The 18,374-nt window shown below is 39.6% G+C and overlaps 1 protein-coding gene across 2 annotated transcripts in view; it reads right to left on the bottom strand.

Moving 5' to 3' along the window:
* Positions 1–18,374, bottom strand: part of nlgn2a (neuroligin 2a) — a 322,483-nt gene that overhangs the window by 102,334 nt on the left and 201,775 nt on the right. For both annotated transcript variants that reach the window (XM_074699274.1, XM_074699275.1), the window contains one exon: positions 1,005–1,154. In XM_074699274.1, coding sequence (XP_074555375.1) covers positions 1,005–1,154 — 150 coding nt within the window. The remainder of the gene's footprint in view (positions 1–1,004; positions 1,155–18,374) is intronic.

The raw sequence follows: 18,374 nt of genomic DNA, 5'->3' as shown, positions 1-18,374 counted from the left end.
CTGGTCCTAGATCCACAATCTCGAATGGTTTTCACAAACTACAACCAAAAATATCACAACTCCTTTCATTAAAGCTCACATTAGAATTTAATTCAATTTCTACATTATGTATCATGATGTTACTCATGAAATTTAATGATCACCAAATCAGATTCCAATTTAAACCAGTTTTTTGTTTTAATCCCAATCAAGTGCCCTTCATCAAACTGAAACAGTTCACACTATCTCACTGTAAACAACGCTTTCCTTCTGCCATAGACTCACAGTGTGACTAAGGTAATCCCATTTTAACATGCCACAGTCTGGTAATCCAGTGTTAGGTCATGGTCATTTCATTCATTTCTTTGAGTCGAGATTTATGATTGAGGTTTATTTGCATACCAAAATAATTTTTTAAAATCAATTCTCAATTTAAACATTGGTTAAAAAAAAAAAAACAAAGAAAAAGAGGAGGAAAGACATACATCAACAAATGCAAATATGACTCCGTGTACTCAAATGTGGTGACAATGCTGCTGTTATGAGTGAAGGGCTCTTGTGGTTCAAATTAAAATCCTCCTTTTGAACTAATTCAAGATTAGCACTTGTTTTCTTTGTGCAAAATACATGTGACTGTGCCACTCTGATGAAGATTTCTTTTATAAAACTTTGAAGAAGAGAAAACGCTTTAACAATCAGAGTGTTTGAACAGGAATAATCAACAAAGGAAATCCATGGGAAAGTGAGCTCTCATGATGAGCGCCTCACTGGCTGTCATTAGATTGATGAAATCTATTGATGTCATCCATCAACGGTATAATCAATTCAGATTAGAGAAGAGGAGTCTGCGGAGCGAGATCGACTAGCATGAGTGCAGAGAGGACTACTTTGTGTTCCAGGGGGGATATTAAGTCTTAGATTGGATGTTACACACATGATGTCATCAGGTTAAAGTGAGTGTCTCACTGCTGTGGGAGCACTTGAGCCTCTGTGTCGACATAAAAAAAGACATCCAGCTCACTTACCGAGCACACCGAGCCGGTAGTTCATGGTCACAACAATCACATTGCCGTAGGCGGCTAGGACGCTGGCATCAAACATGTTGCCGGTGCCTTCCATGTAGGAGCCTCCGTGAATAAACAGCATCACCGGCTTCTTCCTGCGGTCACGAATATCTACACAGAGAAGGAGAGAAAGAACAAAAAGAAAAGTCAATAACTGCATTTAGGCCTCTCGTATTCTCTTTGATCACATATTGTGTTAGACCATAATATACTGAGCAAACAGCAAATGGCTCAGCTGGATGAAAAAAGCAGCTTCTGTATCAAAGCCTGAGAACTGCACTGATGCCTGTAGCTGGGTGTCAGCTCTTAAAAACAAGCGTGGGGTAATTTAGATTTCAGGCAACGATTCCGGCAACAGGCAATAAGAAAAGACAGCACTACAAGAATCTAATCAAATGTTTCCTGGTGATTAGAGCAGTAACACAAGAAGAAAATCACTAGGTAGTGCAGCATATTAGAGCTAACCTGTGTATCACTACGTCTGACAGCCTTTATTTCACACTGAGGGCCAGATTGACTGATAACGATACCATCCACATGAGAAACTACCTGCGACCTGGTCCCACCTCTGCTGAGAAAGGAACTCAATTAAAGCACAAAAATAAGGCCGACGTGCGATCAGGCCAAACTGGCCGTGTACAAACGGTGGATCAAACAACAAGTGCACAATCTCCTCTGCTAGGAGAGCTTAAGGTGTCAAAGCTCACCCCCAAAGAGCTCTCTGTTGCTAAGAAGAGATGCTTAAACACTGGGTAAAAAGGTGCTCTGGGACTACATCACAAACACACTGAAAGTGCAATTTTCAGGTGAGGAAAAAAAGCTCAGGTATTGCATGAGAAGCCATATTAAAGCAAAGCCTGCAAGGACTAAAGGCACAGTCTGGGAAAACATTCTGTGTGCAGATAATAAAAGGCCAATGGCTCTTCATACATCATGTCTGCTTGAAATTTCCATAATTCTCTCATTTTATTTCACACCTTAGAACTTGGAACTCCCATAAATGCAAATTGCAACTCAGCCCAGGCTGCAGCGACAGCTATATCAACATATTTCTGGGTCAATTCCCCGGAGGGAAATCTCTGGAAAGCACAGTTTTCTTGAATGGTATCATTTTTGCACTGGCACACGTAGTAAGTGGATCTTGCCTGGAGGGGGAAAAATGGAAAATGGCTGAAAAGTTCTTTGAGAAAATTGTTTTCATTGGAAAACGGGACAAAGTTTGGGTTTGTGGTTTGCTTATCCACCCAACGAATACTCCTGTCTGACGAGTAAAAAGATTGCAACTTTCTTCAAAGTGAATGCAAGGAATTCCTCCTTCATCGTACTTTAGAGTTATGTGACAGGATGTTTTGGTCATTGTAGGAAAATAAAATAATGCAAAAAAGAACTGGGGAGAGATAGTTACAGAACCTGAGAGGTATTGTGGTCTCTTGTTTGAAAGACTGAGGTTACGATGTACTTGGAAAAAAAGTAGCGCAGAGTGAGGAATGAAAACTGGAAATTAGTTTTCATGGAAACAAATTGTATTGATGCCACATGCACACAAAGTCAGAAGGTGTACCTGTATTAAGCATGGGTCTAATCCATAAACATCTCAAAATGAAAAATGTTAGTTCAGGATTATAAATGACATAAATGATTACTTTATGAAGGATGATTATCCAAAATAAAATGCTAATCAGATTAAAAAAGGTTTAACGAAGGCTTTTTGTTTCTTATTTTGTCAGTAATTTAGAAAATAACATTGAGAATTTGCATTTTTAGAATGTACTAAACCTTACTGTTGCTTCTAATCTGCATTTTTTTCCTCACAAACTTGTATTTTTATATCACAATCTTGCATTTTTTTTCCCCACACATATGCTTTTGTTTACCTTAATTTTTTTTCTCTCACAAATTTGCAGTTTCCTTTTTTAAAATCAAAATCCTGCAACTTTTATTTTTTAACTAATTTCCCCTTTGGTTTCAATTGTGGTTTGATAAAATTTTCAACAAATCTTAAATTAATCTCTGTTAGATTTCTCCTTTTTGGCTAACAAATCTGCCTTTCTATTAAATTATTATTATTATTATTATTATTATTATTATTATTATTATTATTATTATTTTATAATTTTTACTGAAGAAATGTTTTTGTCCTTTTGCAAATTTCAGACTTCATAAAATTAAAAAAAATCTGTGTATATATATATATATATATATATATATATATATATATATATATATATATATATATATATATATATATATATATATATATATATATATATTAAAGCAACTTTGTCTCAATGGTTTTCAAATTTGTAAAAAATTTTAGAAATTGTGGAAACTGTTCTTTTTACAACTTGTGTTTTTTTTTTTTTTAAGTTTTCTCTCATTCTAATATTTACACTAATTTTCAACTTTTAACTCTAAACTTTAGGGGAATTCATTCTGGGGTACCAAGGCTGTTGAAGGAATTCTCTGTGTATTTTTATCCAAATTACAAACCCTTTTTAGACCTCTCTTTATTTTTTATTTTTTTTACTATTGAACTCAAGTGTCCGATTTTATTAACTTTTTAATGTGATGACAAACGACAAGGGAACCATTTGTGTTAGAAACCTGTATCCTCTAAATCTCAAGTCTGCTTCTATTGCCCTGTGTGTGTGTGTGGAGGCAGAAAGGTCCCTGATGGATCCTTGTTGGCCTCTGAACCAGTCCCCCTGCTGACTGAGAGCAGAGATACTCCTGCCTGCCAGGAGCCTACAGTAGCATATGGCACACGAGACTTGGAGCCGTGGCACCCTGACAGCCTCTGTTGGCGTCTGTGTGTGCATGTTTTGTGTGTTTGTGTGGTAGCTTGGGGATATAGAGAGCAGTAGTGCAGAACAGCCACATAAATAACCATCACAGCATCTGTTGGAAGGGGAAGTGAGACGGAGGGTATTTGGCTCCCTTTGAAACCTGATTATATAAATAAATAAATGATTAAGACATACCTGCTGAAACATGCAATAAGAGTCTCACATGGAAGACACACACACACACACACACACACACACACACACACACACACACACACACACACACACACACACACACACACACACACACACACACACAGACTATAAACTCACTACACAGCATAGATGCTTAAACTTCTGCTTCAGTCAGGCAGACACACTCACGCAGGGGAGAGGGAAATTTACAGGCAGCTGCAATGGCGGGTCGCTATGGCAACTGTTTCTCCCCTCTCCTCATCCTGAGTCTCTCACTCCCCCCTAAGCCTCTCTCACGTGGGTAAAGTTTCATTGACTGTTGCTGTGGCAACATATTGCTCATCTGTAACCCTGCGACGCCCTTCGCCACGTCTCTACCTGCATCTCATTTCATTAGCGGCCAATGACCACAAACACACTTCCTATACACACAAACACACACACACACACTCTGCAGCCTGCATCAGAAGATGAAGAGTGACAGCCAGCGGCATCATGGGAGACAGAATGCAGATGCACCCACACCCACATAAGAGACAAACACGCAGCCAGGCAGGCTGTCACAGTTGACCTGCAGACTCTGTGTCCATGGATCAGTTACAGGGCGAATCGTTGTGGCACAGTGACAGACGGGACCGAGGCCTTCAGGGGCGACATGCTTTCCCCTCTTTCCCTTCCCCTGTCTCAGGCGTACCATTTCTCTTTGCCTCTGGCTTTGTTGTGTTCCTCCCACCACAAAAGTTTAGCGTGCAATGCCCACTTATGAGCAGGTGGTTCTGAGGCCAGCCTCAGGATTTGCAGAACTTCTTTCAAAGATTATAAAAACATCAAGCAACCTGCAGGGTTTGGTTTTCCTTCACTGCACAACACGCAAGCATAATTCAGCCTAACTTATCAGGTCATTAGTTCTTCTTGAGGAAGCTTTGGTTTGTTATTTTGCTCACAACATGACCACAAACAAACAGAGTTAGCACTGCCACGGCATAACAGCATAACCACTGTGTGGTGTATGAGGCAGACAGTTAAGAGAAGAGGGCAGAGCCAACAACATCATGACAAAGCTGTAACAAATCCAGGATATCCTTTGATAGCTTATCAACAGATGGTAAACACATGAACATATAAGTGAGCCTCATGTGCTCAGAGGCAGGCTTACTCTCAGCAACATGAAAGGTTTGAGCACTGTTAATAATCTGTCAATGACTATATGCCGTCTTATCTTTTTAGAGTTCTCATGCAATAGTATTTTCAGGTGTTAACAGCTAATCCTTGTTGTCTCTTAAAGGTGTAGTCAGCGATCGTCTAATCTGCACTATTTGTCAAAACCGCCGTATTTCTCCTCTTTATCCACAAGATATCATCACTGACAGCATGTTGAAAAAAAGTCTGGTTTCAATACACAGCCTTGGCTCTGAATTACAGCAGGTAAAAACTGTGGCTTGAACCAAGCCACCAAAACAGGGTACACCCCCACACACCCAGGGGGCGGATCATACTCATGCAATTAGACAGAGGGGGGAGGGGGAGTAGTGTGTTGCGTAGCGTGCGCAGTTAGCGTAAGAAAGCAGAGTGATACCAACAGTAGCAATGGCCGAAAAACAGCCCAATAAAAAAAGAACGAAAGAGCATAAAATGAAAAAGAAGGTCTATGACCATGATAGGGGGAAGACCTGGGTCAACATTGGTGGTGCTTTCTGACAGTGGAGGGAACTCCACCATTTAACAGAGCAGAAAACGGACGTGGATGTCGCCGTCTTTCTGCTGGACAGGTTAGCAAGATTAGCTTTGTGGTGCTTCACATAACAGTAACAGTCGTCGGGCATTCATCTTATTGTCTAATCTGCCAAAATGTACTGTTTTTTAAGGTATCAATTATGGCCATATACACCCCCCCAATCCCCTTTTGAAAATCTCCTGAATTCTGAGGTCTCAAGGTTGGCAAGTATGATTGTGGCAGTCGAGTTGTGGCTACTGCTGTCTGACGACTCAGGGTTACCTTAGCTTTGCAGCTTAGCAGTGTGCTAACCCAGAGTGGGCGTCAGACAAAATGAAACAAGGGGGCATTATGACAAGTGCAGGTGGCACAAATTCTTGTTCATTACTGGATTCATAACCACTGTCTAAAGTTCTAATTCACATATACGAGACACTGCACCACAATGAAAGCCACGTCCCTCTCTCTCTCTTCTCTCCCTGCGGTGCGCACACAACCGTGTGCCTTTAGCGCACCAAGATTAGAGTGAACATCAAACACAATTCAACAATCAAAGAACAAAAGTAGCGAGCTTAAGATAGAAATACCTGTAAAACAGCTAGACAGCGTCCTCCCAATCCATAGTACATCTGCGGGTCAAGTCTCTTTCAAAGGCAAGCTCAACAACCTGGGCCTTTCTATTGTGGAGCATCGCACGTCTTTGATCAGGAAATATTTATATATCTAAATATTATAATATCTTTTGCTACAATATGACTAAAACTCGTCACACTACTACTACTTTTAAAGCAATAAATACGGCTTCACGTATTATAGCGAACTGACCCTCGAGCGTTCGCTGGTCCAGCCTCCGCCATGTTGGTCAGCTACGCAGTTTCTACGGGGTATGAAGGTACAATCAACAACCTCTCCACTCATTTTCTCCCAGACAGCTGACTACACCTTTAAGTAAGGTTTTGGATTCATTTGTGAAAAACGTCACAAATTCAGCCCCTGCAGAGTCTCCAGCCTCGTTGCCCATGCCACCATCTGATTGGGTGGGAATGCCATGATAACAAAGCAATGCATCAATTTGCCGCTTGTACGCCCAGGGGCGAGGCTGGTGACTGTTAGAAACCATACTGAGAGGAAAGTTTATCGAAAACCTCACCCACTGACTCATCGGGTAAGAAACTCCAATGAGCTGTTGTTCTCAGTACACATAAGCTGCATGTCTGTATACCTTTAAATCAGGTTTTCCTATTTACTTTCATTATCAGTGTACTGTTAGGGCAGCAGCTAGGATATTAAATTCAAAAATGCAACACACACAGAAAGAATATAACAATATCAAAGTATTGCTTTCAGGTAATAAATGGGAGCTACATTGTTCATATCTAATGTGCAGTAATAATAGGAGAGTGATATCACAAGTCTTGATTTGCGCATCAACTCTCAGCATTTTTTTTCCTTAGCCATTTTTTCTTTCATTATGCAGACACAGCTGTGCTGATTCTAGTCCCATTATGTCTTCAACTTCATATTTTTCTTATGTCATGGTTTAATGAGTTTGTAAGATACGGCGATCTGCCGACAGCAGACTTGTTCATATTTGGAAGCGTTGCAGCCATAGTTACAATATCACGGCTATAAGTGGTATTTTCAAACTTCAGGGTTGTTTTAACTCTCTTGTCTTTTATTTTTAACTTCAACTCAATCATCAAACCCTCTGGTACATAATGGTGGACAGCTGTTAAGGAGTCATTTTCTCTTAAATGTAATAGTCTCTATGCTATGCAGCTCTCTGCTGCTCCACTCCATCGAGGTTAATTCTTCATGTACTTTTTTCTGACTCCAAGATGACCACCAGACCGTAGATATATAGAAGACCAGATATGCCAGCGTGCTGTAGACGCCCACCAAGCGACATACTTACATGGCGGCCACCGTAGTCAGGGCAATGCTACCGTTAAAGAACTAACAGAATAAAATAAAATGATTTTCATGTCAAAATTAACAATAAAAGGTTATTTCCAGTTTCCTGGTTTCAACAGTGTGGTGTAGTGTGCAACCACATGCAGTCCACTGTGCAGGCATCCTTGTTGTTCCACAACCATTGAATGCCCTGACTCTTTGCCCCCACTACATTAGCCTCGCTGTGGGCAGGCAGCTCAAAGGGCCGTGTTGTATCTTCCTATTCATATCTATGTGCCAGACAGCCACCTTCATGGGCTCCTGCTGGTAAAATGTGCCAGTTCTTCTATTCTAAAAGAAATAGAGGTTAAAATAAGACATAAATAGATTGATAAATAAATACATAAATAACAATATAATTATTCTATTATTTTTTTAATGTTTGTTTCTAATAAGCAGTTAATTATGATTAACCGTGTGCCTTATGAAGTGAACATCAAGCAACACCTGGTATGTTTTCCAACACAAAGTTAAAATGTGTAAAAAAAATGTTACGCAAAGCATAAAAAGTAGTAATTGTTCATGAAATTAGAAAATATATAAATAAATGAAGTTAAATAAAAACAAAACACACATTAAAAAAATAAAAATAACTAAAAAACAATTTTCACATGAAGTTCATACTAACTAATATTGAATACCCAGGTGCATATAGTTCACTAGATTGGACATATTTTTTTCCTTTAAAAAAGTTAAATGAATAAATAAATGAATAAATAAATGAATATTTGCGGAAAAAAAAATAGACAAAAAATCTTACAAGAACAAAAATAAAACAGAGTATATCTCTGCACAGGCTATATTGTTTCATGCAACAGAGGGTTAATGCAGATAAAGTAGCACTACAAATTAGCACAATGAGCACCCAGTGTGTTGCTAAAGAATAAAAAGCAACAACTGATTTTGTTTCTGATTTTGTTTCTTTTTCTTTTTTTGGTCCAGCAGTGGTAAGGTAGAGTTCAGATATTTGCGTTGAATTCTGCTGCGAAAATTAGATCAGGAGTCGTATCTTTCTGTTAGCCTAGAAATCTAAATTAATTAACACCAAAGCAAAACAAACAAACAACCAATATCATTGGAGAGCAGAATGCTCAAGAAACCGGGGGAGTCGTTTTGCATGCATGCTAGTGCAAAACACTCCTGTCGCGATGTCACCACAGGAGCAAACTGCAATCGCCCTGTAGAAGCTGTGTTTCCAGTTCTTGGTTGGGGTATACTGTATGAGTTACATGGAGATCAAATACTGTACTAGTTTTATAAAAGTACGATTATTTCCATGGTTTGTTTGGGATTTAATGCCACTTCCACATCTCTATAGAGGCATTTTATCTGTTGGAATTTTCTCTTTATATCGGTTTTCACCACATGACCATAACATCATACATATTCTCCTCAGAGAAAGAACTATAGATGCAGATATAGATTTATGTTTTTCATAAAGAAATTGTGGAGTTTCTCAGAGGCCGGAGAGTGAGTGTTCATTTTGGAAAACATTTTATTCTATATGAGCCTCTGACTGGAGGTCATTATAATAAGATCAGTATAATTCAAGTTGTACATTTTCAATGCATGATGTAGGAAGGTTTGTTCAATTAGGAGGGAAGGATATGCATATGTATGTTTGCATTGGGGAATACTACATGTAATTTGGAAATTAGGGATGTGGTGGATATGTGCAAACCTCATTTTGCTGCTGCCATAATTTAAAGCTGCAGAATGAAAGGCCAAAAGTACAGCAATGATGAAACATGTGTGCATATATTACTTAGAGATGTGAGGAATATTCAAATGTGCTTGATCTTTTCAGAGCTAGGGTCAGAGAGTGTTGAAGTTTCATGCGTTGTTCATCGGCAGAGTGGGTTTGCACTTCTCTTTTTGAGATTTGTTGTGGTTTACATCAGGATTCTTAACTTCGAAATCAAAGCGTACACAGGCTGTGTAAGATGCGATCCCACTTACTGTTTGCAGCTATCTGTGATTGATTTTAAACAGCCACACTGATGATCCACGGTGGCAAATCAGAGTTTAATTTTCAGTGTTAGAGTGACAATAAACAGCCTCTGGCCACCACCGCTGCTGCTTCAAATTAAAAGCCTTTCATGTGTGATTGAACATCCTTCTTTTGTGACATTGCAACTTTTATTTAATTATAGCATCAAACCACCCCACCCACCAATGCTACAAGTAAGCTCTAGACAAACGATTTAAATTACTCCTGACGATAAACACTGATTAACTGACAGGCTGACAGACGGCTCTATTCTTTTCTTACTCCAATTAAAACAACACTTTGTCAACGACAAACACTGAACTACAAAACCAAAAATGAAAAGGTGAGCAAAATCAAAACACCTGACAATGCCGATTGAAACCATCGGCTCTGCTCTGCAAACAAAACAACAACAACAAAGACAAAGCAGGATGGCAGAGAGCAGCTGAGGGCTGGTACCCTGAGGAGCTTAGCATGGCTGTTGATCCTTTCATGCAGAACGGAAACAATGAGACGATTAGGCACAAACTTGTGTTGAGTGTTCCAGTTTGGCACACCGCCCACCGGATGCCCTCAGAGACACCACCCTCTGGTTTCCTAATGATCAACTGAGAGATTAGTCATGAGGATGAAGCGTGTTTTGCTGCTCTGTGCATGTCACTGCTGACTGTTGATTTTAGTGGAATTGATTTAAGTAAACACTGACAGACACGGAGAAGGAAGACTGGCATGCCCAAGTGCTGCAGCAGGGTTATACTACCTGAAAACACCAAACATTAATCCATCAATCAAACTCAGGGTGGTATCGTCTTAAATATGATGAGGTTTTCCTCTGGGAATTAACAACCTATGTTGAAAACCTGGCTTCTTTTTCCCCTGTATTACAATTCCTCACATTCTAAATCACCATTTAAGACACTTGATGGATGCAGTGTTCAATAACACATTGGAGATGACTGCGGTAGCTTGTATTGATCTGTTGAAAGGAGTGCATTAATGCTCTATCACCATTAGAAACCAATGGAAAATCAAAAAGAAAAAAAAAATTGAAGATAGGTTGGCCGTCCCCCTGATGTGCCCAGCGGGGACATGTCCCTGCCACCACATGTTTAGCCTCATTCAGAAGAAGCCATGTGTGCGGATGAGGTCTGCTTTCTAACACTACGCATGGCCTTGATTTTGACATGTTTGAAGAGTGTGGATGATTCACAGAATGTTTGAAGGTGTTTATAGAAGTGAATATCACTTTTTCCAACTGCACAACAAAAATAATTCTTTACTAACTGGTTTTGTCTTCAGTGATATTTGTACTTTTTTTAGCTCCTGTGTTTGTCTGGAGATCCAACATGTATCAATGGCTGCATTGTTTGCATGAGAAATCAGGTGTTAGCAGCCTGTAGCATGTCAATGCTAACTGGTGCAAGGCCAGATGTTTCCCCACAAGGTGAGGAGAAGGAGGTGAGGACGAAGTGATGGTTCTGAGGTGAGAGCTAAGAAGTGACGACACAGTAGCATCATGCTATTCACAGACATGGCTAATAGAGCTAACGCTAGAGACAGAGACTGAACAGTCTGCTGAAGGAGCCTGTTCAGTCCCCTCAGGATATATAAAGTATATTCTATTCTATTCTGTTCTATTCTATTCTAATAACTTTCCATCATCATTGTGCCTGGTATACACATTTGAAGATGATCTGAAAAAACTGTGGGACAGGTTTGTATGAGCATGTACCCCACACATCATTTACATTAAACTCAAATTTTTGACTTTGTTGTTGTTCAGAATTCACATTGATGTAAGAGACGTTTGTAAGTCTTAGCATGTTGTGAAAAATAAAGACTCAGACTCAAGTATGTAGCTACAAGTAGCAAGAGGGGCTGTGTTTTTCTCACCTAGGGAGGGTGCTGGAGCACCTGTTGGCACAAAAACACTGGATTCTTACTTTTTTTTTTGCTATGATTGAATGTTGTGCAAAATTTGTTGAGTTTTGGAGTATGGTGAAGGCATGTTATTTGGGGGTAAAGCTGACAAAGAAAAAAAATCCTTAAGGGCCTTTGACATTTTTGGCCTGGGCTCTAAAAAGGAATTTCTCTGATTTTGGAATGAGGCTGTAATGTAACAAAATGTGCTACAAGTGAAGCACTGTAAGTGCTTTCCAGATGCACCGCAACAGTGATTGCATGGACACACAAACACCCACCAACACACAGAGATGCACACACACACACATGCTCCATAGATGCAATCAGCATGGCCTTTGCCTTGATCCATGGGGCTCTAACAATTAAGCCTTCACCCCGCTGAGTGGCCCACAGGCCAGCTCTGCTGCTGTGCATCTCATCACATCTCATTCATCACCCTGTGTTAACCTCCAACGCTGTATCACATCAGCCTTTCAGTGACCTCATATCGACCTATTTACATACAACACATAGAGTACATTCTAGCAGTGCTCAAGTCCCAGTCTGATATAAAAAATTCCAGGAAACTGCAGGCTCTATTTCTTGTAAAAATTTCAGAATGATGTTTAATGCAAATAAACAAAAATAGGCTTTTCTCTATAAGAATGAATTACATATTCAGAGTGAAGCCTCTTTCTGAATAACATTCAGCTAGACATTCACCTACATTTAACTTATGCAACTTTTAAACCATTGTGACTCAAAGTATGTCTTAAGAATTAAAAAAAAAGAAAATTACTCCATTGTACAGTTAAAATACTTTTCACCCTTTGTAACATTTATGCTAATTGGTCCACCAGTACAAACAGCCTATGTGTATTTGCACACTGATGACAGTTCATCATTTGCTTCCAGCAATTTCCCTGTTATTACAGCTGGAAACCCCAGCTGAAAAGGTCAATATTTATCTATACCTCACACGTGCACGTGCTTATGCACACACATTATTCTCTGCCTCATCCATACTAATGGAAATGAAATAGAAACAGAGTTAAGGTACTGTGGAAGAAGTGAAAATGCTAATTTGGAGAAGGCATAAAGCTCTGTTTGTTTTCGCTCCTTTAAGTCGTGGCTTTATCCCAGCATGAAAAATAACTTTTTAATTATGGCTCTTTTTTGAAGAGAGCACTTGTCCCACCTTTTAGGGCTTAGTTCAATGTATGGGAAGATGGTACCACAGCAGGCCCCTGGCTCAGGGAATGACTATTAAATGTTTGTTAAAGTGTGTCTTCCTGGCGAGGCCTTGGTAAATCTCTCTGCCATGAAGAAAACCAAGGCAGATGCCAATTAGTTGAGTTAAATCTTTGGTTTACCATCAGCTTCACAAAAAATAATAAATAAATCAAAAATAATCCTGATTTTTTTTCCTGTTGATATTTTTGTTGATGTGCATATGCCAGCTTATCATTTCTGTTTGTATGTCTCTATTCATCGCTCCTTCTAACTGGCCCATCCAGTCTAGGCAGATGGCGTGGATGATTTATGTCTGTAAAAAGAAAGTTATCCCTTTCTGCTGGTGTAGACTGTTTGCCCATTGTGGATGAATTTCTATTTCTACAACATTGGTTTGATTTTTGTCATAAAAATGATGTCTCTGTTGTCAGAGGCTGGGATTTCAGCACAGGAAGAGCTTTAGTTTGCTGTTGTTGTTGTTGTTGTTGGGCTTTTTGTGGTATGTTTGCTGTCCAAGCAGTATCAACCAATCAGGTATCAGCACCCTTGGGCACATGAGCGTTTCAAATCAGATGTAATGGTAACTCCTTCGATTACCCCTGACTTTTCTCAGACGTAATCTGATGCTAGTGTAAGTGTAGCCAATGACATATTTGAGATGACTGAGCTGACCCTCATCCAGAAGCAGGGATTTTACAGTCTTTCATTTTTAAAGTCTAAAATCAACATGAGTTTGTCATTTCAACAAACACAAGAGTCATATCATTCAAATAAATGAAAAGAATTTTTGTTTCAGGTTAATCTGCTCAAGCAAGAGCAGTATACTGTGGGGATTTTATCAAACAATAAATTAAAGCGTCTAAGTGGCAAACACTTAAGCCTGGATTATGACTGTGAATACTTGTGAACATGTGATTTCTTCTTAATTTTTTTATAATAAAAAAAAAATTAAGGTTTTGTGTAAAGAATTTTGAGGAAAACAACTGAATTATTCCATTTTGAGGCTGAGGCTGTAATAAACATAATGAGGAAAAAGTGAAGCTATGTAAATACAATGTAAATACTGTCGCAGATACAAGGACTAAGTCTTTTCAAATGCTTGTTTCATTGGCTGGAGTACTTAGATGTTTACTTTCTTGACAACAAACAAATTACAAAGGTTTTTTTTGCTCTGGCTCATCACCCACAAAGCAGAGATTATGATATCACAGAATATAAAAAACATGCAGCAAAGATGTCAAACTTGTTTCATGTAGATTATACAGCAAAACGTAGACCATATCGACCCTATCTGCGTATTCTTATAACTTTTATTACAAAGAAATGTAGTTATAAACTGGTGTTGTTAGATCTATCTTTAAAGAGACATTAATGTACATGGAGGTTTCTGGTACTTGTGACAAGGCTTAGCTTCTTTACACAATTACACACTTTTTTTTTTTTTTTTTTTTTTTTAATAAACCAGAGGCTTAGCAGCAAACATCTACCCTACTCTGCAGCAATGCTCAAGTACCAGTGAACCTCTTAACACTGATTGAAGTGTGTTAATTGAGTCAAGATAAATACCACTTACATTATCTTGGGCTTTTTTTTCATCTAAGTGTGTATTGCAACCCTATCAGAGCCTAATGAGAAATCTGTTGATGAACTTCAGTTGAAGTCATTTCAACCATATGAATGACTGAATGCATGTGAAGTGTAGCCCATTTGTGAGTACATATGGTGTGCACATATTCAGAGGTTACATGAATACATTAAGAGGAATAAAGAACAAGTCCTAGAGCTCACAAGTGCTTTGATCTTATGATGTGACGCACAGGGTAGGAGAGTGCTTCTGAATGAGCCGTGTCATGGCAACACACGGTCACACTAAAAAAAGGACAATTTGTGCTGCCCAGTTCTTTACCAATAACACGCAACAGGTGAGGGTTTGACTGCTGTAACATCTAGGGGTCAGCCTTATGTTGCCACTATTTTTTTAAAAAATAAGGCCTGGTGGTTCTTTTTTCCCATTAATTTAAACCCTATTCATCCATAAGATGTTTTGGAAGCACTTTGTAGTACCTCAGTGAATGACTAAATGAATAAATTAGTAAATTTGTTTAAATAAGTAGCAACAGAAACCATCACAATCACAATCATTACATGAAAAAAATAAAAGAGGCTGATCAAAAAGATTTTTTGGTAAAGCAGAGCTCCAAGTCACCAAAAGGGTCAAAACAATGCATTGGATGAATTCACAAATCATTTTATTGTTGAGAAGTTTGATGAAAAGCTATAGTTACAAGCCAAAATTTACTTGACTAAGTGTATACGTGATAAACTGTATCCTGTCACCATCACCATCACCCCTGAGATGAAGGTTTATTCCTCAGAATATGAGAAAAAAACGACATGTTTTGTACCATCTTTTTTGAAAGTGTCTCTATGTTTGGTGCTACAGTAATTACATTGAGTTATTGAGTGTAGCGTCTGCCAACCCCATGTTATCCTGGCAATGAAACAATGAAGCTAAACTCCAGGAGTTAATGTTAGTTTTACTAGAGCCCTTTGGACAACAGCTAATAATGATGTATGATCACTAAAGTACAAAAACTGCAAAAACCAATGGGCCAATGGACAGATAGAGAGATCCTTGTTAATTTTAATCACATTAAATCCACGTGGTCTACAACTTTATCCAAAGAAGACTCTTCTCAGTTGAGATTTGTCTCAGGAAAGGGTTAAAAATGCACCCCAGTCTCTCAGGATCTCTTGTGTAGGAGTAGCGTTAGCACGGCTTTACCATGTCAAACTTAAAATGTCTGAAAAACCTCATAAACTGAAAAAAAACTGACTTTCTGCAGTGCATTTCAATGGGCTTCCAGGGAGAGGCTGTCTGAATGTACGGGAATCGCTATACCCACTGTGATTGGCTCATCACATTTGAAGGTGGGACTTAGCCATAAATTAATTAATGCTTGATTTCCAAACTCATTAGCTAAATGTGTTTTCTTGTGGTACTGGCAGGTACATACATGTTTTACCCCAGTCTGTGTACAAACACTGTCAGATCAATGCTGAGTTAAAAGCCCTGATGGAAATCAAGTGGAGAGAATCCAGAAACCCACACTACTTAGACTCTGTTTTGTGCACAGACTTTAGGAACACACACACACACACATACACATACTGTGTGCTGCCTCCGTCCTCTCTGTCTGCCAGAACTTATAACACTGGGACTGTGGGGACCAGTGTGGAGTTCAGATGATCTAGCTGCTGTACTGTTTGTACTCTGTCTACACCAACTTCACTGTCTGCGACTGCAGGCAAATACCCAACTCACGGCTCAATATGCTTCAAAGACTGGAGCGCTAACCACCCAGCCTCTAAAAAGAAGCAAATAGATGCTGCCTGAAGATATCAGATGTGTCTACAGTGTGTGCGTGGCCCTTTAGAACAGCATTACACTGTGAAAATGTAACACAAACCGGTTTCTGACTCAGTTAGACGTACATTTTTACAATTTAGAACCTCAAAAAGAAACAGAAAGACAAAACGGCTTTTTATCAAGAAAAAAAATCGCTTTTATTATAGCTGTGGTAAGATTCCAAGCATCTGCACTCTTACTCCATCTTGTTCTGAGATCAATGCTTTGTCTCTCCCTCAGCAAATTAAGTGTGGGCGAAGTAAGACTGCAGAAGAGCAATGAAGAGAGAAAAGGCCAGTCAGAACCCTGGGAATATGGACACAGCCACCCCGCTCTGTGTTACTAACCAAATGCTCTAGATTCAGCCTTTTTCTGTCTTGATCTTATTTATTTCTTGCTTTTCTTTCTTTTTACCCTTCACTACGTCTTCAAACAGCAGCTCACTCCTCTCCTTACCCTCTCCTCACGCCTTCTTTTTCTTTCACTTCTCTCTAACCTCTCTCATCTTCTCCACTGGTTTGACTTGTGATCACAGTTTTCTCTGTGACCCCCTCTCACCTCTTTTCTCTGACTTAATCTACCACTGGCTGGCGTCCTGCTGTGAGAGTCTATTTGTAACCTCTCGCATGCTGAAGCCACTCCACTTTTATTCCAATTGCTCTTTCAGAATCTTCTTTTTTTCCTCCTCCTCTGTCTCTTTCTCCCTCTCGTTTATCTTCCTCTATCTTTTCATCTCTCTGTCAGAAGATTTTGAAGCATTTCTTCTGTTAAATTACCTCCCTCACCCCCTCCCCTCGCCCATCTGTGTTATAAATAATGGCTGGATTAGGCTGACTTTTTGTTTTGCTCACTATTAGGGAGCGGATCAATTCCACAAATTGAGCGGATGGGGAAGCGAATACACACAGACGCACGCATATACACATTCAGACACACAGTCCCCCTGTCCTCCAAAATGCCACAGTGACAAAAACAGCATAAACGCAGGCTTTGTCCTTGTTTTCCCACAGCTGCTTCTCTTTCTGCCCCTCATAGTCGTCTTCTTCTCTTCCATTTTCCACATCCCTTTCTTTCAGCCCTAAGCCTTTTGGACTCCAGCTGACCCCTTTCTTTTCCTTTCTCCTCTTTTGCTGTTCTTTATCTTAAACCCTTTATGCTTGACTGGTAACAGGATCCTATGGTTTGATGTTGGGATCTTTTTAAATCTGACTGTAGCCTTTATAATTACCGGGACTTGGACTTGTTTGAAGGATGATGCAAAATGCAATAAAACACTTCAATCTCAAAGTTGCAGGATAATGATACAACAACTGAAAGTCCCTCCTCTGACTCACTGCTGACTGTTGTATTAATAAATGTTACAGGTTATATGATAGTTCTTTAATGCAGGGGTGCCCAAATTCTTTTCAGTGAAGGGCTAAAAACGAATCAGGGTGGAGAGTCATACTTGAACAAGTCATTTCAAAAATGAAATCACTTTTCTTTACGGTGTTTCACAGTATGAAATTACTGAACATCCATATGGCACAAATACTAGGCCTGTGTCTTTAAAGACATTAAGTAGAGCTAATGTGCTGTTGTCCTTCACATGGGATCTACTAAGCACCGTCGCCCAAAGTTGTCTTGTTCTTTCGGCTGTGTTTCTTCTCACAGCACGCAGCCTTCTCTGAAACAAAGCTTCGTTGCACTTTGTAACAAAAAACCACATGCCAATCATGAAGAAAAACAGCTGCTGTATGTCCTCCATTGCTGCTCTTTGTTTATTGTGTCGCATTTTCTTCTTCGTTGCATTTATAAGTGGGGCACACTGTGTCGCGCGGCTACGACGTCACGCTATTATTCAACATGCAACTTTCGGCATCCGGCTTACGCGCCGCCTACCACAAGGGGGTACGGTTTGCGGTGGAAACGCAAACAGGATGAGTCTCGACCGTACGAAACCGCCCCAAACCGTACTGAACCGACCCGGACTGCTTGGTGGAAACGCAGCTTTAGGGGCTGTTTACATGACAACGGTTTTAGGGTGAAACACAAAAGTTTTGTTGCGTTTCAGCCTCGCGTTTACAGGGAAACAGCGTTTCAGCCGACCTAAAACACAAACTTTTGAAAACGACCTCCATAGTGCGATTTCCTGAATCGCTGCAGACAC

This window comes from Halichoeres trimaculatus, unplaced genomic scaffold (assembly GCF_033239565.1).
Source record: "Halichoeres trimaculatus isolate MK-OKI-2021-1 unplaced genomic scaffold, fHalTri1.1 fHalTri1_scaffold_22, whole genome shotgun sequence".
NCBI lineage: Eukaryota > Metazoa > Chordata > Actinopteri > Labriformes > Labridae > Halichoeres > Halichoeres trimaculatus.
This window is presented reverse-complemented; position numbering and strand designations above follow the sequence as displayed.